At 37.2% G+C, this 20448-nt stretch overlaps 2 protein-coding genes across 3 annotated transcripts; one reads left to right on the forward strand and one right to left on the reverse strand.

Annotated features, from left to right (window-relative positions):
- Positions 1-74: 74 nt before the first annotated feature.
- Positions 75-5665, forward strand: LOC139689298 (bolA-like protein DDB_G0274169). Of its 2 annotated transcripts, none has more exons than XM_071586368.1 (4): positions 75-206; positions 279-508; positions 590-658; positions 5434-5665. In XM_071586368.1, the coding sequence occupies exons 1-4, from the start codon at positions 161-163 to the stop codon at positions 5512-5514; spliced, it is 426 nt and encodes a 141-aa protein (XP_071442469.1). In that variant the 5' UTR covers positions 75-160; the 3' UTR covers positions 5515-5665. The 2 variants fall into 2 exon arrangements, with proteins under 2 accessions (XP_071442469.1, XP_071442470.1); XM_071586369.1 differs by having other exon boundaries at positions 321-508.
- Positions 5666-7991: 2326 nt separating this feature from the next.
- LOC139689281 (caspase-1-like) lies at positions 7992-14707 on the reverse strand. Its single transcript, XM_071586341.1, has 5 exons — positions 14504-14707; positions 14174-14424; positions 13288-13463; positions 11861-11981; positions 7992-8816 (listed from the first exon to the last, which is right to left on the reverse strand). The coding sequence occupies exons 1-5, from the start codon at positions 14593-14595 to the stop codon at positions 8581-8583; spliced, it is 876 nt and encodes a 291-aa protein (XP_071442442.1). The 5' UTR covers positions 14596-14707; the 3' UTR covers positions 7992-8580.
- Between the last annotated feature and the right edge of the window lie 5741 nt (positions 14708-20448).

Here is a 20448-nt window from a genome sequence, read left to right on the forward strand (position 1 = left end):
TATTTAAGTATTTTTACGTTTGATGGCTGAGATTATTTTAATTAGCTTGGACGATTAGCTTTTGTTTTCAGGAATGCGCTTAACGAAGCTTACTTTTTCGTTTCTGATTTTGGTATTTCCGGTAATTAACAATTTTTTTCAGTGGAGCAGACTGATTGCAATGAACCGTGTATGGAAAATGTACCAAATACGAACCCAAAGCTATGGTGAGAAAATCATGTGTGCATTTCCTCTTTCTACCATTACTTAGTGCACTAGCTTGTGAAGGTTTTTTGTAGGCCGGAACTTCTCATTGAATACTACGATTGTACAACACCAAGGAATAATGAATATCAGCCCTGAGAAACCCACTGAGAACTCCATCGCCTTTAAAATAACCGAAAATTTGAAGCCTGACCACTTAGAGGTTATTAATGAATCGTTCATGCATAACGTGCCTAAAGGGTCGGAAACGCACTTCAAAGTTGTCGTGGTTTCGAAAAAGTTTGAAAGCGTCCCTCTAATTAAAGTAAGTTAAACATTCTCCGTAAAGAACTGGCCTTCTAAATTGACATTGATAATAACATGGCTCTCATTTTCTAAATTGCAGCGGCACAGAATGATAAATGAACTTCTTCGAGATGAACTAGCTGGAGGCGTACATGCGCTATCAATTGTTGTGAGTATTTTACTTCTATCATTAAATACTTAGAGATATGCTCTTTTTGGATGTTTTAGAAAAACTGTTGACTTGGGCTTAATTCGTATTAATGGCCATTTCCATGCATCAATTGGTATAATTATTGTCCATTTCCAAATGAGCTGGCAGGTCCATGAAGACTTGCAGTTTTTTCGTTCGGTTTGAATTCATTTCGAAGGTCTAACGAGCACTAGAATGGAAACATGTACACATTAACAGACTTCTCTAAAATAGAAGTGCACTCAATATTGCAGAAAAACAACTGAAATCAGGGCAGGCTCTAAGCAGTCATCACTGGTAAGAGTCCAGCAACGCAAATCCGGTAGCAGTTGCTCGTAAATTTTGAATAAAAGTTTTGGTTACATTTAAATACTTAGTAGTTAGTCAATGTGAATGAAAGTCACTTTTTGTTCAATAAAATGCTACGTTGAACTCGGGATTAGGATGAAATATCGTGCGGATTTCATACCTCTCCTTATGTTAGATGTTTTATTTCTGATCCTACACATTACACTACATATTGCCGTATTTAGTTCACTTTATCTCAATCGTGAATTTTTTAACAAGAAAGAAGAGTTCACTTCCTTAGATTTCATTTCCGATAATGTTAATACTGTCTCTCCTCCTTATGCTTCAGCTAAGTGTTAGAGTAATGTTATGTGAATGCTTGTCATGATTGCTCTTCTATTTTGTTATTACACCAGGGTCGGCGTATCATTTTAGGGGCCATCCTTAAACTGTGTCATATTCTGCTCGCGTTAACTCCTCTAAGGGGTCAGTATAAGTGCGTCAAGATATGGTTGTACATAAATGTATATGGTTGTTGAAACAAGATAATAGGCTAATGAGGTGCGGATGTGCAGAAGGATGTTAAGTAAAACAAAGAAATGTGTGCTAGGCATGGTAGAAGGTGAGGCCATTGCTGGCAGACGTCTTAAGGAGGCAGTAATGGTAGTTGCTGGGGATTTTGATTGGCAATAGGATGCTGAATACTGCTGCAGAGGAGAAACAAGGTGATGAATGAAGGGAGGTAGACTGCATCTGAAATTGAAGAGCAGTGTAATTTAGTGTGGGGGGTCTTTTAAACGCATGGATGTTCCCTCTGTGGTCAACCAAAATCTACCTGAAGAGGTAGACTACCTACCAATTAATTAATTAGGGTAGGTAGGAATAAACTTCTTCTCCCCATCTGACATAATTGTCAGTGTTAACATCAATCATCAAATGGGAAACATTAAAAATAAGAATTTACGAGGGCAATCCCTGAAGTACCCGACCCAGCAAAGGAAACACAAAAATTTTGGAAAAAAAATTTTATTTATTTTTCAACATCAACTCCTTTCAGCTCTATACTCTTTTCCCAGCGATGTTCAATGAGTTCGATTCCCTTTTTTTAATAAGAACTGTATTTCTCCTCAAAATAGCCATTAGCTGCCGACATCTCTTCTTCATGGTTGGACAATCTTGGACCACCGAGCCATTATTTCAAGTTTTCGAACAGAAAATAATCCGAAAGGGCTAAATATGGCAAATAGGGTGCATGAGGTAGCAGCATCTCTAGGTCAGGCTGGGTTCTTCTGGGCCTTCCCATATAAAAGCATTTAACCTTGCAAAAGTATTGTGATTGAGCAGTTCATTTAGTTTCCTCTTTAAAATACCCTTCTTTTATTTATCTACCGACCAGAATTTAACCATGCATGTGACATTGTATGTACAGTATTTCATCGAACATTGTTCCTTTAAAGCCCCCAAAATTTCAGATTTTAAGAGGATGCCTAGATAGCTCTACCGGTTAAAGCACTCGGCTGGACATTGAGGGATATGGGATCAAATCTTGGTCAAGGCGAATGATTTTTACACTCTGAACTCATTGCATTGTAATGCACACTTAGCGGATGACTCAGTTAAAAGTTACTGTTGCGACCTCTCCCACAACTTCTTGGAATTTGGCCGTTAGTTGTTTATAATGCATATTGGAACTAGTACATCGAAATTCTTATTATTTTATAAATTCTCAAAAGGACGTCTGATTTCAGTCAGTTAGAAACATTATTTTTGGAAGCATTTCAAATGCCAATTATAATGACATGTGAAGAAGAGAGGGATGGGAGAGGATTGAAAAGAACATGATGACTGATTGGGAGAATCCCCCAGTGATGTCTGCAGGACCTCATCTGGATGCTGATGGCACTTTCTCTGAGCTCAAGAGGCATAAGATGTAACAGGTGCAGTAGGGTGTGGAGTGGTGGGAAGTAAGGACAGGTAATGTAGTGTCTTGCTTCCACCAGTCTATCCCCTGGTGAAATCACTCTTCTTAACTAAAGCCTCCAATTCTCCCTTATGCCAAGCCAACCCTCTTTGATGAACTAATCACCATCATTGAATTTGCTGTAAAATATCTGTGGGAAACTGTCAAAAATAACATCCATAATTCCAGCTTCTTCTAGGTAATTTTTTTTGCACCTCACCAAAAAAAACTTCTTCCAGTGGCAATTGTCAAACTATCAAATCCCGTAACTCCAAAAATATAGTTATTTTGAAAGCATATAAAGGTAACTAACTCCATTGTTATCCAAGATTAAACAGAGTACCTATTGCAAGTTAAAGATCTTCTAAATTCCTATTTGTATACTTAATTTAAATAAATTTAAAATGTGATGTCCTCAAAAGCTAAAACAGCCCTCAATTTAGATCCCAACCTTATAAACCCAAAATTAAAATGATCCCTCAGTATTCCTTATCCTACTGTGTCCCCATTATTAATATAACCAATTATATAATGCAACTTGTAATTAACACGATAAACTCACCAACCTACTCCCTAGCGAAGTGGCCAGTCTCAGAATTCTACTTTTCTCCTTCGCCCATACTTGCCAACAATCTGTGGGACAGTCATTCGGTAATCATTCTTTGCTTGATGCAGATGACCTTGCCATCAAATCAGTTTGCTTTTCTCCCTTTTTCTGTCTTCTTACCCGTTGATACTTCCTTAAATACCATTTGCCCCTCACCATCTACCAATTTACAACCACCACACCTCTTGCCTACCTTGGTGATCACTCCTCTTATCTCGTGCCGCTCAAATTCTTTTCAACTGCCACCAACATCCAGCAAGCACCAATCATCAAAGAGTTCTCCAGCAAGTGGTGGAACCTCATTTTCCATCCTCTCCCTTCCGTCATCTCTGCCCCACTTTACTATCACTGCTCAATGGAAGCCATCCAAGAATAATGTTTATAAATGCTTAGGGAATTGTTCTGAAAATGTAATTAATGTGTATTTGCCAAATGTCTTCTTAGGTGATCAGGTATGGGTAATTAAAATTCTTCCTTCATGAACAGTGACTAAAATAAAGTAATGATGAATCTTAAATAAGATTCACTTGAACCTTATGAGGAAGCATACTGAAGTGGCACATCTACCCTCCCCGAAAAGCCTCGGGTAATTTATCTATATCCCCTTATGCCACACAGTGAATGAGGAACCTTATTCCTTTTCTCTGGATTTTTTAGAGATCTCCGACAGCATTCCAGCTTGCTCAGTGGTAAACATGTGGACATTTCTTGTTTTTACTGCGTGCTGGTCTTTCCCCATGCCTATAATAGAAGTGTTTCCTGCACTAGGACTGGCAATGAAGTCAAACTTAGGAAAAATGAGTGCATCTTAAATGACTTGAGCTTTGAAAAAATGTAGTAAAAGCCTATTGAAATGTTATCATGTGGACTGTGATGGGTTGTGAAGTGGTTGCAGTTGAAAATTAAGAACGGCATGGAATGGCTCAAGAAATCAGGCGGTTGCTGCATTTGAGGGTTTCTTTGGAGAGAGACATAGTTTGAATGATTGAGGAGTTCAGTGCTTAAATGAGGGAAAGTCATCGGTGTGTATACGAGGGTCATCCGGAAAGTAGTACCCGTTCGTGAAATAAAGACACAAAAGTAAATATTAACAAACATAAAAAATTTTATTTGAAAGAGGATACTTTAAACTACTTCTCAACATAATCTCCAAGCAAATTAAGGCATTTGTCATAACGTGTGACAAGTTTCTGTATTCCTGCTGCATAGTCCTTCGCCGCCAGCTCATTGAGATACGCGAGGGACCCATCTTGCACAAATTTTTGCATAATGCAGATGGTGTTTAACAATTTCATGAACAATTGTTCGAGAAACATTGGGAAAATGCTCACAGATGTCATCAATTGTGACGCGCCGATCGTTCCTCACGAATTCGTCACCTGAGCTCACCAGTTGGTCTGTAATGACAGACGGTCTCCCCGAACGCTCATCGTCGTGTGTGTTCCCCCTCCCCATGTTGAAGTTGCGACACCACCGCCGAACAGACGACTCGTCCATTACATTGTCTCCATACACCTCCTTTAATTGGCGATGAATATCACATGGGCGAACGTTTCTTGCATTGAGGAATTTAATCACTGCCCTCACTTCACAACTGGCGGCGTTCTCAATTTTTTTAAACATTGTAAACAATCACAGAAACAACACAGGCAATGCTAGCGTCACGCAACTTGGCTCAGAGAAGGCAGACAAGCCACTGAAGCTATCTGACCTCGTCCAGCGGCTACTCGCGTCGTCAGCACTTCATGCGGCACGAACGGGTACTACTTTCCGGATGACCCTCGTAGATTTGGTTGGATCTCCAAGTACAGGAATCCTATAAAATTGTGTCCTCAATGATATTATTTGGAATGTGTGACAATGCTCCCCTGTTCATGACACTGTTTATCTCCTCTCCAGGCAAAGGCCCCGAGTCAGTGGGAGGGTAGCGACAAAAGAGTAGACCCAAGTCCAGTTTGCCGAGGTGGATTTGGCATCTGAACTGCCCATCTCTCGCTGCACTGATTACTCTTCTCCTTCGGCCTCTGCCCACTGAAATGAACATTTGCAGGTTCTGTTTTAAATACATTATTTGTTGCAACTGTATATAGATGGAACTTAATCTATTCAAATAAATTTGTGTATTTTTGTTCTAATAGCTTATAATTGTTTCCTCAAAGCTTCCAATGCCATCCCAGGAGTCCTTTTTTTAATTCATGGGCACTCTTTGCATTTTTCAGCGAGGAATGTGCAAAATCAGAAATTCTCTTCTGGGCACAGTTTCTGTTCATTATCCATTTCTCACAAATTAGTGTGTGCACAGAATGTTTTGTCATTCAGGAGAATATTTCTCAAGATTTTTCTTATTAGTATTACTTTACAGGTTCACGAAACGAAGGATAGCATTTGAGTTCTCTCGGCCTTCATAGACTGCAAAAAGTCTCCTTTGAAACAGGATAGCACAAAAAAGACAAGTTTGTTTCTATTTTACATTCTCACAAAAAATGTGGGAAATATATCTTGGTGAATTTACCTGTATGAAAATATTTCCTCAAATGCAAAACAATAGCTATGATTTATGCAATAATGTGTCTTAACTTTAGTGACAAATTTACTTTCATTGTTAGCTACATAAATTTCATTCTTACTTTGAAAATAAGACCATTTGAATTTATAAACATGCACCATAGATTTTATCGTTTTAGGGTTAATTGAACAGTTGAAGAGCAGTGGTTCACAACATTCCCCAATTGAAAGCCAGGCGCATCCAAGTCTTCTACAAATCTTCTTTTCCATATACTTCTTCTTTCATTTCTCAATACTTTCTACCTAACTTAACTCCATTCATTGAGCCTATGCCCTTCCTTACTACCCCTCACTTACTGGCGCATTCTCCCATGGCCATCAGCATCTATCTTAGTATTTCCTACACCTAAACTTTTCTGCCTCCAATCCTCACCCTCAACTTTCCTCTCAACATTGCCAAACTCAGTCATTTTTCTTTCCCTTTTTTCCATGTATTTTTTAATAATCATTCAAATGAACAATCTTATTACTAACTTTTGCGAGTGCACTGGATTTCAATGGCATAAAAAGTAGGTAACAAGAATGGGGCATTAGGCATATTAAGTCCATACGTTTGGTTATAACAGGGTTGGATCAGTCAGGTTTTTATGGGATAGTTACCAAAAATGGGACAGTGGCCATGCTGTTTCTTGAAGGCCTTTTGAGTGGGCTTACACACATCATAAATATCATAAGTACACCTTTATATGGGAGTGAAAGGACATTGGAAATGCTTCAAGGAATGGTAGCAAACAACTCCACCATATATTTATCAAATAAATAAGGTTTTGCTTCTGTGAAGTGTCGGGTAATGCTAATGCTGGCAGCAAAACCATTGCATCAATAATAAATTTTGGGATTGCAGAGTTTTTTTGCTACCGCTTCCTGGAATATGGGGAAATTCTATGCAGTTAAGCCTGAGACTGTCCTAAGTCAAAATGCTACTTTTTGTTTAAAAAAGGACCATAAATCTGCATTTTCAGCAAACATTACTTTTACCACTGGTGCGCACATCTCACTGCCATAAGTTTCTTGGCTAAGGAGTTATATTACAGCGGTTCAAGCCATTAAAACCTGCACCAATGCATTTTTTCCTACTGAAGGTTGGTTGTCATATTAACTGAATTCTGAACAGACAACATGAAACTGCAATTTCACAATTAATATTAATTCCCTGTAAATAGGGTTTAACCATAGCATTTAATAGTGTTGAAACCATGGTTGTGGAGAATGAATATGGATTGTGGAATTGCCGTTTCATTTTGTCTCAATGATGGAAAAACTCCACCATGCAATCAATGACTGAGTTTCTTATTTAGTTTATCTTAAATCACCATTCCATACCTCTCTGCTTTCCACATTTGGTGTTAATATTGAATAGGGTACTGGAGTTTTCTACTTATTAATTTACTGCATTATTGGGTTTAAATTTAATAATGTTCCTTTCACTCATGCAAAACAGCTCGGAATGCCTCGGGTACAAGTTGGAAGAAAAAGTTGAAAATGAATTCAAGTTGAATAATTACATTTTAGAGATAACTGCAAAATGAGTGGCATGTCACACACATTTCAAAAAGTTTCATTTTTTGAAGATTTACCATCCAGGTATAATATTTATTTGATTGCGACATATCGTGGGAACTACCTAATTGTTTCTTCAACAACTGACTTCTAACCACCTGCACTCTATGATCTCTTCAATGGACACCCTGCCACCTTCACATTGCTGAGGCCCAAGAGAACATTGCAATTATTGGCAAAATCTTCCACGTCCACTTACTTGCCAAGCAGAGCAAAAAGTCTTTGTGAATTATATCCATCGTTGCCAACGGTACATCAGCTCATCCCTCCAGTTACTTGTTGCAAGGCCTCGCTGTTTGAGGTGATTGGCTTCAAGGGCACAACAATTTGATTAATCATTAAGAAATGTATTTCATTGCTCAAAAGAGTACACATTATGACCTTGAGTTACAATACAGAATAGGTACATGCAAAAGATAATCACAGTTTCACACCCTATTGACTACCAAGTAGAGTGGACAGTTTTTTTTTAATTCAAGCATTGAGCATTACTCCTATTTCATATAAGGATATAAGATCACAAGTAACTCCATCAGATAAATAATTATAGGTATGGGTTCCTTGTATTCAATGTTTCAGTAAAAATTTAGAAAAATATTATTCCAAGAGATTATGTAGAAATGAATTACATAATATATTCCTATATTTACAAAAATTATGATGGATACAAGCTATGGTTTAAGCTTTTACAATAATAAACTCTCCATATCACTGGAATACACAAATAAATTGCCAAGTCAATCGATCACCCATGTTTTGAATCATCTTGCCCACAGCTGCCAAGTACATTATTATCACATCACCGGTGATACACCATATTTTGCAAAATGAAATAAATGCACAAAATATTCATTTAGAACAGTTAAAAACATTTCCTTGGGTCTCGACAACCAATGCCAGTCTCACATTCACATAAGCTTCCTATGGCCCCGTGAAAATAAGACGGCGAGTGAGCATTGACGTAATGCAAGGGATCTGCTTCTTTCTGTTCATGGCTTCATTTGTGGGAACATTCGACTCAAAATTCATGGCCACTCTTTGGTTGACAAAGGTGAGCAGCGTTAAGATGTCCAACTTGTCTCCGCTTTCCCGGAGCTCCTCACAAAGAGCTTGAATGAACCAAGAACCCTTGGTGGCATTCCTCCACGAGAAGAACCCTGTGGTGGGTGGAAAGAGAGGGGCAATCAGAGAAATGATCACTCACAGACATTTCACCGTTAATTCATGAAATTCATACATGCGAGCACTGTTGAGAAGAGTGAAGGAAGCTATAAACAAGGACACACATTAGCATGATTGAGCATATCTGCAGCTAATCACAAGTTTTATGGAGTAGATAACTGTTTGGATTCCAAAATACAATTGTTAATTAAGACTGAAGACAAACATTCTATTATACTAGGTGACTCATTCTGGTGAGGCATTTTTTCATAAACCATTACATCTACAGCTGAATGTTTAAGGGTATGATTTATTTTTCTGTGGTGGAGCATTTATGAAAAAATGTACTCTAACCAGGAAATTGAGCAGTTTTTAGCAGAAATATTAGAAGTTTAATGAAAGCCAAAGAAAAAAATTTGTTTTGGGGCAAAAAACTGAAATATGATTGAGGTCAAGCCAACATATGAATGATGGCTATAGCAATTACATCAATAATAAAATAGCCGAAATGAAGTACAGTTAAAATGTATTTATTCATTTGAATACAAACTGTGAACATATGCTGAATGGCTTACCTCTACTTTGTTAAGAAAGAGAATGCAAACAAAAAATCACAAACATTTCTCCTACCTCCATGGCCCAGTAGACAAATATGCACACTAAACCTCCACTAATCCAGACCCACTTAAAACCAGCTGGAGTACGGGTGCTCTCTTGTGAGGGTGGTGACATGACGGCTGTGACTGAAGCACTTGGCCAATAAGTCTCAATGTTTTGCTCGAAATTTTCTCAGAACATGAATGAAAATCACTTTCAAATAATTCATAATTTTTCCAGAGGCATTGTAAATTATGAACTGCCAGTGCAACACGAAGCAAATAAATCACTCTTTCATCAAAATGCTGCACGTTACACGGTCGCATCACATTTCTTTATGATAGACGGGCAGTTCTTTTCAGGTGCTTTCGTAACTTCCATAACACATACCAAATTAATTCAAGTTCAGGAAGTGAAATGGTGCAGCAAAAATGGCACCAAAGAAAGTGTGGTGCTACAAGAAAACATATAAATTTGAACACTGCAGGCAAGGTGAAGGTCGTTGAGAAGTTGGAAGCTGGGGAGCCTATTTCTAGTTTGGCTTAGATAAACAGACCGCTGAAATAGAATAAGGATAAATTCTAGGTATTTGCTATCAAGTTTGAATTCAGCAACCAGAATATTGAATTGAAGCCTAATAAAACTAGAGATACAGGAACTATTAGTATTTGGTGGTGCGGCAGCAATCAAGTGGCATAGGAATTCGTGGAACTGAAACTGAAGATGCGGCACAAACACTTCCACGAAGAGAACTTCACTGGAAGTATTTTGTTGTTATGACAGTGTAGGAGGAGGCAATGTGTATAGGATGAACGAATGCCCAGGGAAGTCATGAGTGCCGATACTGATGATGCATTTGAGCCATTCAGGATAAAACTGCATGCTCTGATGGCTGAATATAATTTACAATTACGTCAAATGTACATATAATGCAGATGAAACGGGCCTGGACTGAAGAGCTTAGGCAAGAAAACACAAAAATCAAAAAGGAAAGTGTCTTTATGCTTGTGAGTGCTGATGCAGATGGTAGCCACTAGTTGAAAGAGTATTGATGTGGTATAATTTTGATAACACCGAGGTCAGAGGAAAATAATAAAATGATGATAATCCCTTAACTTTAAAGGCACTAAATGCCGATGTAAGCAAATAAATGGGATAAAATTAAAAAAATTTGATGAACTAGCTAATAAAAAATGGTAACTGAAGTCACTTAAAACAAAAACTAACCTAATTTCCAAGGACATTCTGCGATGAAATGGGATTTTGTCAACTTCTAAACTAGAGGATGTTTCTAAACTAGAGGCTTCCTTTTTACGATTTCAATAAATTTTTAAGTCATCCGTGATTAAGCGTCCACAATAATTGTCATGAAATATGTCGTGGGGTCACATGTTCCTAATTTCGGGTCAATCCATATTTCATGCACCTCTGACTCATTCAGTGCGGATTAGTGTGGGCTTCACATGCAAAACTTTCATCAGGTTTACCTCGGGAGGCACAGTAGATATGAGCTGGTTTTTGTTTGCTTTACTTCACTTTGTTAGTATCGCCGCTCCGCTGTTCTAAACACCCTCCAAGTTCTATGAAAGTGCCTCCTACTAGGTGATTGTCTCAAACCTGAATTAACTTAAGCTTTTGTTATTTAGAATTTTCTCAAGAAAATTACCCAAGGAGAAGAAAATCGTATACAGTGATGCTTAAGCTAGAAGTTATCAATTTCGTGAAAGAAAAAGAAAATTGCAGGATTTATCCATTAATAAATCTTTCAAATCAAAGTTATGTACCACCTGGGAAGAGTGGATGATGTCTGGTATGAAAGACTACACAGAATCAGGAAGGATTAAAAGAGTGTCTAATGAAGAAATAAGCCGGTGGATCCTGGAAAGTTTGCAAGGTGTCGGAATAACTTGTGTAAAAAATGGATTTGAAAAAGCTCAAGGCAATATTTCAACGCTACCGCCAGAATATGAGGAAGAGTTAACTTCAAAGAGTGAACTTGGTGATATGCCTGAAGAGATAATAAACGCACTTAATTCATTTAGTCGAGGGCCAGGCAACGAATTTCTTGGATTCGAGTGATCTACCTGTCCTATCAAATATTTACATGTACGTGTATATAATACGACATACTCTATGCAAACATGAAGTATAGAAATTATGTTTATTCTATTTCTCATGGATTTATGAGATGGAACAACTGTAACAGTAGCAGATCTGTATAAAATAGAATGCAATTAGAAAGGTATGCTTCCAGACTAATTTATTTTTACAAGACTTTAAATTATAGTGTACATAGGTATGTAAATGTTTGGATTTTTTCAATTTTCATTAAATAATGCACCGTCATTTCTTTGCCCATCTGAACATTTTTGGAGGGATAATGTGCATGTCATCGATGGGAAAATACGGCACTTGAATTATTACCGGAAAATGGCATTATTACCTGGTATTGTCGAGTAGGCAATGAGAAAATCAGCATGACTTGGAATTGAGTATTGAGATAATCCATCCACTTCCGTCCTCCTAAGAATGACACCAGAGTCAAACCTGTCCCCTTGGCATGCCTGAAAAAAAGACCACATCACTATTGCAGAGCCCAGGAAATAAGAATGCAATGGAGTCACCGGCAGCAATTTCAAATCTGAGCTCACCAATTGGAATTATCTTTGGAATTTTTACACCAACAGTGGAGGCAAGACACCATGTAATTGATGGCTCATCAACAGGATTCAGACAGCTCAGAATCAAAACAGGCCACTTTGTCTTCACAGAACTACCCTGACTGGAACACTAATGATTTATTTTTTACTTTTTCAAAGCTTCTCTCACAAAATTAGGAAATTTTATTAGCTAATATTGCAATTAAGATGCCTACGTCGACCAATATGGAACCCTTGACCCGGTGGAAGACCCGAGAATCCTTCACGAATTAAGATGCCATTTTGATTCATTCACGGTGAACCTCAGTTTTAATTTTGGATTTCAAGCATGACCATTATGAACTTCTGAGTACACTTAAAGAGTGTCTTACCCAACTTCTGCATTTATCTTTTGATGAAACATGACAGCCCTACGAAGATTGAATCCAGCAAACAGACAGCTTAATACTATAAGGCACTTTTCAAACAAATTTCTTGAATACTTCAGAAATAGGTTTGACACAATCAGAGATAAATATATTTCAAAAGGCATACTTCCTTAGATGCTTGCATTTTAGTATGGACCAGGTTTTTGTCTTTCATAATTTCTTCAGACAGAATTCTTTATTTCTTACAGTGGGCTGTCATTACGGCAAGACAACACACTTGCAGGATAGGATATTTTGCTATGGAGTATATTGCTGGGCTGGCAGCAACTTTAGAAATATCATTTGTAATTGCTCTCTGCACTTTTATTCTCAAGCTTGTGTTCTCAGGGTGTAATAATAATAATACTATTTTGGGCTACTATATGACATTTTTCCATTGCTACATAATGACTGTTGGCAATAATAAATGTGAGTCAAGTGATGCTCTCTGAAGAGATTAATCAATAGCTTACAATTGCGAGCATAAGAACTCGAAAATAAAAACGAGCAATATCACAGAGTTCTATCAAATGCATTTCCAAAATTAAATTAATTGAAACAAGACAATTTTCTCTCAATGTTGATATTTAACTCGGAGAACACAGAATAGAAAATATTAAAGGCTACTTCATGTAAAACACATGAACATGTGTTTAGCTTGCACTCAACCATATGCATCACACTTAACACAACTGTCTTGTTCAACATTACAATAAATACAGGTTAATCTACGATACTGCCATATCAGGATGTTTAGCAGTGAGGCAAACAATCGTAAAATACATAATTTGTATTCTATTCACCTGAATGAAGAATAACTTGGGTTTCCCAGCTAGAGTTGCGCACTTGTCTGCAGTAAACGGGGTCCAAAGAACATCTGGCTTGTACCCATTATCTTTGGCATATAGGATGTCACGCTCCCCATGGGAAAGGACAGCCATGAAAAAACAATCGCAATCCGCGTGATTCTCTTCTGCCGCTGTGGAAGAGAAAATATTAACACCAGTTGTTTCAATGTTTCCACTAAAGAAATTGGAACAAAGCAAGCTTAGAACATTTTAATATACACAGGGATGAAATATCTTTTTAAATTTTATTAATGAAAACTATAGACTTTTAAATGGGTAATGGACCCAAACATTACTTGATAATCACAAAAGTTAAGAATTAAGTGTCTTAGTAAATAAGAAAGAAAATTCGCCCAGAAAAGCCGATTAAAAGTAGACGCAGAAAAATAATGAAATTAGACAATTGTGGAGTAAGATCTGCATTCAAGGAATAAATGTCCCCTCAAAACACATTGTGCTAAGTGAATGAGGAAGTAACGTATTGTGAGAAACGTTGGGAAAAAAGAAACCAAACAAAATAAATCATACAAATTCTGCGAGGATCAAACAACTATTGCATTCTCATGGTGGCTTCTTCCCACCACCTGGTACACTGAAAGAAACCAGTCCCTAAAATTCAGCAAGTTAATGAATGATAATGTCAACCTAAGGATTCTCAAAGTAAAATGTTGCAATTGGAGTATCCAATTGCATTAATCTGAATTAGGTCATTCGGTTGCAAGAATGAATGAACTACTTTCCAAAGAAACAGGACGAACAGTTCCGGGTCTGTGGCGGAATTATTCACAGCCAATTTGAGAGAAAACCGAAAATCTAGTTTCTATAACCCCAAATTACTTACCTTGGTTCACCTTCTCTTTCAGGTCAGAGAACTTCAAGTCATGGTATGTTCTAACTTTGAATCCTAACTTCCTAAGGCGTTCTCCGAGATTCAAACAATCTAAAGTTGTTCCTGATCGGGATTTTAAAGAGCTGTCTTCAAAATTCTCATGGTTGAAAATAATTGCTTGTCCTCTGGATCTATGATTCATATTATAAAATTCCGCAAACTTATGGACAGGCATTTCGGCTGTGGGTATTTCATCCGGTTTCCTAAATCGTAGAAAAACAACAATTATTAATTTCTAGAAAATACCAACAGTACGAGGAAACTACTCATCTGTAAACTTACGGAGTCCTTCCCCAAGCATCGAGTTCATCTCGAGTGGCAGATATTTCTTTTTGAGTGGTTTTCCTGGGTGAACTTTTCCCATCGCACTCCATTTAAGCGGCTATAAATATAATTATGGCACAGAAACACTGAAACTATTCCACTCAACCCCGACGGGATACTACCATCATCTGCAGATTTCCGCCGAATGACAAGTACAATTAATGGTCGCGCAAATATGTTATATATACATGGTATTAATGTAAGAGTTGAAATTATTGTGGGATTCTTTTGGAACACTAGCGTCAAAACTACTGGCCTATTTGCCATGAAATTTCTGTCATAGATTAAAAATATTATTTTTATGCAAATTTAAGCTGTATAAATAACATTATACAAATATTCATAAATTAAAATACTACCAATTGCATATTAAATTACATATATTTGGTGGTCTTTTTGTTATTTTTGAAAGATGTTGAGTTTCACATCTAACAAACATATTGGTAGTGTTTCAAATTTCCTCCAGTAGGTGGAAGCAGTGAATTCAAATGCCGCTCTCTCAAATTCAAAGTGGTTGGAATGGAAACCCAAATGCACAGCGCGGAGACTGATTTCGATGAAATGCGGATGGTTTGGACATATTCAAGCTTCTCTGATGTGTGGGTACTCTTTGGTGAATAGGATACCTTAAGGAAGATTTAGGATCCTTTTAGAGTTGATAATTGCCCATTGAATTAAACCAGAATAATTCTGCTAAAGCCTCTAAAAGAAATAATCCAAAATTTGTCATATTTGCTGTCATCTTAATCAATAAAGGTAAACCTGTGTGTTAATATTAGAGCACGGAAGTTCATTCCCCGCAAAATCCAAATATTTTTTCTGTTCAAAATCGTTAACTACGATGATATTTGCGATGATAATGCTTAGTCAACCTCGAGCATCAAAATATAACTAACTGTAGAAAATTTTATAAAATGTTACAATGCGCAACTGTTGTTCAGATTCCGGATTTTGTTAAAGGGTACTCACATCTCCACGGTCCGTTAAGGGTCGGAGCACAAACAAAGTCTTGACGGAAAATGTTATGTATTATTTAAGTACTACTAATTACGCAGCTTAGATCAACGGAAATATTAGGCGCGGTTTTCCCGGAAATATTTTAAATACAACTAAGTGCGTGACTCTCTAAAGCAGGGGTGGCCGAACCGTGGCGCATTTTCCAAACGTGGTGCATTGGATGACTACAAGTGGGGCATTTCATCTTTGCGCCTGCTTATTTTTTTTAATGGGCGTCGTAACTGAATCCATTGTAATATTTCCATCATCAACGTGATCTCAGTTCTATTCGTACAGCCTACGGTAATGCGTAAATTCCTCTCGGGTCCTCCACCGAGTTATATCGTCCATATTGACCGACGTTTCGATGTCTGACTCGGTCATCGTCTTCAGGGCTTCTGAATGCCGTTTGCCTCTTTTTCCCAATCTTGTTCCTTATGTACGTAAATGATCTACCAACATTACTGAACTCTGTACCAGGCGTGCTGCCTGTCGTCTATGCTGATGACACAAATGTCCTCGTGTCTGCCTCCTCTGTAGACACACTAATATTAACCTCTGTTTCCGTTACCCAGCTGTTACATGAGTGGTGTCTCCTCAATTCCCTCCTCCTCAATGTTAGTAAATCTTCTTTAATTTACTTTGCTAATAAGAATAAATCAGCTGCTTGCATAACTGTAAATATTGATAACGAACTTATTGTACAAAAAAGTAAATCATGTTTTCTAGGCATCTCTATTGACAGTCGTCTGTCTTGGGATGACCATATTCTCAAACTTCGTAATAAGTTGAGTTCACTCTGTCATCTTATCAGATTCATTAGGCATACCGTCAATGCTGAGGTCTTATTGTCTCTTTATTTTAGTGAATTTTACTCTCATGTTGTTTATAGTATTCTTTTATGGGGCCCTACACCTAATGCAAATATTATATTTAAAATTCAAAAACGGATCATCCGACTTACTTATTTGCTTTGCTACTCATGCAGCATCCTGTCATCCCCTCTTTAAAAAATTGAAAATTTTACCCATTCCCTGCGTGTATATGTATTGCGCATCTTTGTATGTCAAAAGCAACTTCTCTAGTTATCTTTCCAATGCCAACGTTCACAATTATAACACAAGGCATTCTGCTGACCTCCACCAAAACTTTGTCAGAACCTGTACCACCGCCCATGGACCTAAACATATGGGCCTCAGGATTTTTAATAAACTTCCTAAAGAACTGAAAGCACAACATAAGCTGCCTATATTTAAGCTCAACCTTCAGAAATATTTACTCTGTAAAATGTTTTATTCTATTAATGAACTTCTTGTCCCATGAGTTTCTTTGTATTTAAACATGTACTTAGTATTTATCATTTCTTTATATAACATTGACGTGTCCTATATCTGTGCTTGTTTTTTACAATTGTACAAATCTGCTGGGCAAATAAAATTACTTACTTACTTACTTATATATCTTTTCCATTCTTGTACTTTCTTTTCCCTAGCTTTGGATGAATCAGCGGACATATAAGTGATGTCGCCCAGTTAAGCATTTTTAAAAGAGGAATTGATGATAATTTTAATGTCTGTGAAGAACTTGCCAGTCAGGAGTAATTGCATGTTTAAACAAGAGGATCTGATGTATTTGAAAAGGTGAAATCTGCCTAGAAGATCTATAATTAGATTGTAGCAAACTTATCAGTGCGTGCACTGATGGAGCACCATCAATGACATAGCACTACAACCTGTCTTGAAAATATTTTAAAGCATCCTCCACTGAAATGCCATCCACCAAGAGGCACTGTGGGGAAAACTTGAAACATGCCGCACATTATGCTATCAGTTGTAAAATTTGTGAATAAAATTAGAGTAAGAGCATCGAACAGAAGAGAATACTGTGAATTGTTAGATTTGGAATATGGTGAACTTATTCTTCTTTGTGAAGTGCGCTGGCTTTCCAGAGGTCAGGTTCTGAGTAAATATTGAAAATTTAAAAATGCAGTTTGTAATATTTTGATACAGGAAAATTAACTACCCAATGAAAGAACCCTATTGTTTGACAATAGCCGGCTATTTGATTTGGCCTAATTATTTGATTATACCAGCATTCTAAGTTATGTAAATTTAAAACTGAAAGGCAAGATAAATTACTTCCTAACTTAGTAAATAGCATTAGCTCATTTAACGAATCCCAGTCGAGGCGAATGATTTTTACACTCTGAAATTGTGGCATTGAAATGCACATTAGCGGATGACTCCGTTAAAAGTTACTGTTGCGGCATCTCCCGCAGTTTCTTTGGAATGGATTAAAACTGTTCATCTCCCAGTTAGAAAATAAGGATTTAAGCATATTTCCACATTGGAAAGAGCAGGGTGAATGTGCTGTGGATAACAGCAGTTTGACGAAATATATTGAAAAAGTCAAGATATCGCAAGAGTTATTTGAAAGTCGTTCTCATGACTTTACGAAAGACGAAGACTGCATGTTCGCATTTATAAACCCATTTTCACTAAACGAAGAAAACGAAATGCAGATGCCTGGTAATACTACACAAAAGAAATTGATGCTTTTTCCAGATCAAAACGCTTCTGATATAATTAATTTCTGGCATTAATTACCCTGTGAACATTTCCCAGAGCTAAAAATATGTACAAAAAGTTGTATATGCCCCTTTGGAACAACATCCAGATGCGAACATGCATTTTCATTAAATGATGTACGCCATGTATGTTCTTTATTTTCGTACTACCAGTTTCAACGCTTAGGCATCTGGTAGGTATTCTTCATTTAAATCCATTTTATTGGAATATTTTCTTTATGAATTTTTAGAAGGCCAAAAAATCTGGGAGCTTCCGGGTTCCTCACTATTGCTTTGTATCAAGGTACAAGGTACCTGATGATGACGCCTAAGCGTTGAATCTAATAGTGCCAAAATAAAGAACAGAATGGTTTGAGTTTTGCTTCCACTTTGTGGAAGCGATTCATATGTATTGGAAAAGAAATACTTTGTTCTTCTGCATATATTTCATCAAAAATGACCTAGGTTTTGACTTAAATTTTGTAAGTCGAAACCTAGGTTATGTTTAATAAAATATATGTTGATTAACTAAGTATTTCTTTTCAGAAAAGTAAAGAACAGCTGAAAATGCATTATGTTCTTCATTTAATCAACATGAATTTCCAAGAAGTAGATGCTGAAATAATTGAATACTCATGCATTTTCATCCATGACATTGATTAGAAGCAAAACAAAGTGGTGAATAGATCTCTAAAATTTAAAGAACTCCCCCACCCTATCCCTACTTTATAACCCCAAACGTGAAAATAAGAAGGTAAAAAACTAGCTTGAGTTTTATTACGCATCTAAACTCATCTGTGAAAAAATTGGCTCAAGGTATGCCTAAGGTTGGCCACCAATGCTCTAATGGGTGACTGGTCACTTTTTTGTTTGAAGAAAATCTTTGGAAGCCCTTTTCAAAATATATTATTAATCTGGTGTTATTGTTTCTATTATATTGGTGGTTATTGTTTAAAACATAAGGCTACTGACTAGAGAACCCGAGCACGGTTTTAGCTGATGCCTCTGGGCACCTGCAGCTTCACCCAAAATGTGTACTTTTTGAGCATCTGAAGTTTGTGGAAAACCACAGAGGAAGTACCTAAGTGTAACTGACTAAGAAGGAATCGGCCATCCCTATCCTAATGTGTGATATACACACAGTTGTGTTGTACATTTCTCTTCGATTATAATGACGTTGTTTGAAAACTGTGGGAGATTACATGCCTGTGAATGTGGCTACATGGATGGCTATGGAGCTGTTTAAAACTGTTTCATTACATTAACAGAGCTTTTTTATTCTAAAAAGTTGGTTGTTTGGTGAAGATAGAGCACACTGAAGCCCAATGGTAGGTAAAATTCACATATCAAAGTCAGAGGGCTAGTTTTACCTTAGTGTAACCAATGGTTTCCCAGGAACCTAATGAATACTTCAAGAATATTTGATATGCTTTTAATTTTGTCCATGTCTTGATTGGCATACAAAACCTGTGCACCTTAATTGAGTTATCCCTTCTTACCTGGAATAAGACACATTTCATCCATGGTAAATGTGAACAAATTTATTGAAATGAAAAAACCACAGTCAAGAATAGTTTTGAATGTGCTGACCATAGTATTTTTTTCCATTTACCTCAACCCATTTTGCACCTTTGAAGGTACAGTGCTATGATGCAATATTTTGATTGATGGAACTTTGGTTTCTAGAATTCCCTTACAAGGATTATGGGCCATGTATGTACAGATGTTGCATGATGAGATCTTTTTTATGACAGGGACTGGTGAAAATTTCATATGCTTATGCTAAGGTGGTTTACATCCATCCTAATTCAGCCATTGAAGTCACACCACTCTGAGCACCCTCAGCTCAACCCGGGTAACGTACTTTCTTTGGGTATCAGATCTTCTTCCAGAGAAACCGTAACTGGCATAGGGTATTAAGGAACTGGGCCCCCCACCCTGATGTATGAATTTCACACACCATGCTGTAAGTTCACACACTGTGGGCTTGGTACTGGGTGAACTCTGCCGTCACCTGCCAAACCAACCTTCTGGTTGATTACTGTGTTTGAGGTTTTTTATCTTTTCATGCTGTTCCATGAAAGAGAAGTTCAGTAAATTTGAAGAAATAATTAATTGTTCAATCTTGCAAAGTACCTCAGTTAAAAATATCAACACAAGAAATTTCCTCATTCTGTTTGACTAGGCGCTTGTTAGGACAACAATTCACAAGTGAAAATTGCATCATCAATCAAGAGTGTCCGAGTGGTGTGGAACGTACTTGGACATTTGTATAGTCATTAAAAATGCAAGAAAACTGAATGGAATGCTATCTTAACCATATTAAATTGTCAAAGGTTAG

The sequence above is a fragment of the Hetaerina americana genome, unplaced genomic scaffold (assembly GCF_022747635.1).
Source record: "Hetaerina americana unplaced genomic scaffold, ioHetAmer1.1.p SCAF_22, whole genome shotgun sequence".
Lineage (NCBI taxonomy): Eukaryota > Metazoa > Arthropoda > Insecta > Odonata > Calopterygidae > Hetaerina > Hetaerina americana.

What these genes read in the sequence shown, in the direction of transcription:
- LOC139689298 (XM_071586368.1), top strand. Translation starts at nt 161, where the DNA reads ATGAACCGTGTATGGAAAATGTACCAAATACGAACCCAAAGCTATG. An exon ending in AATACGAACCCAAAGCTATG is followed by an intron (nt 207 to 278) that starts GTGAGAAAATCA and finishes GGTTTTTTGTAG; the next exon opens with GCCGGAACTTCTCATTGAAT. An exon ending in AAAGCGTCCCTCTAATTAAA is followed by an intron (nt 509 to 589) that starts GTAAGTTAAACA and finishes TCTAAATTGCAG; the next exon opens with CGGCACAGAATGATAAATGA.
- LOC139689281 (XM_071586341.1), bottom strand. Translation starts at nt 14,595, where the DNA reads ATGGAGTGCGATGGGAAAAGTTCACCCAGGAAAACCACTCAAAAAGAA. An exon ending in GATGCTTGGGGAAGGACTCC is followed by an intron (nt 14,425 to 14,503) that starts GTAAGTTTACAG and finishes TCTACGATTTAG; the next exon opens with GAAACCGGATGAAATACCCA. An exon ending in GAAAGAGAAGGTGAACCAAG is followed by an intron (nt 13,464 to 14,173) that starts GTAAGTAATTTG and finishes TCTCTTCCACAG; the next exon opens with CGGCAGAAGAGAATCACGCG.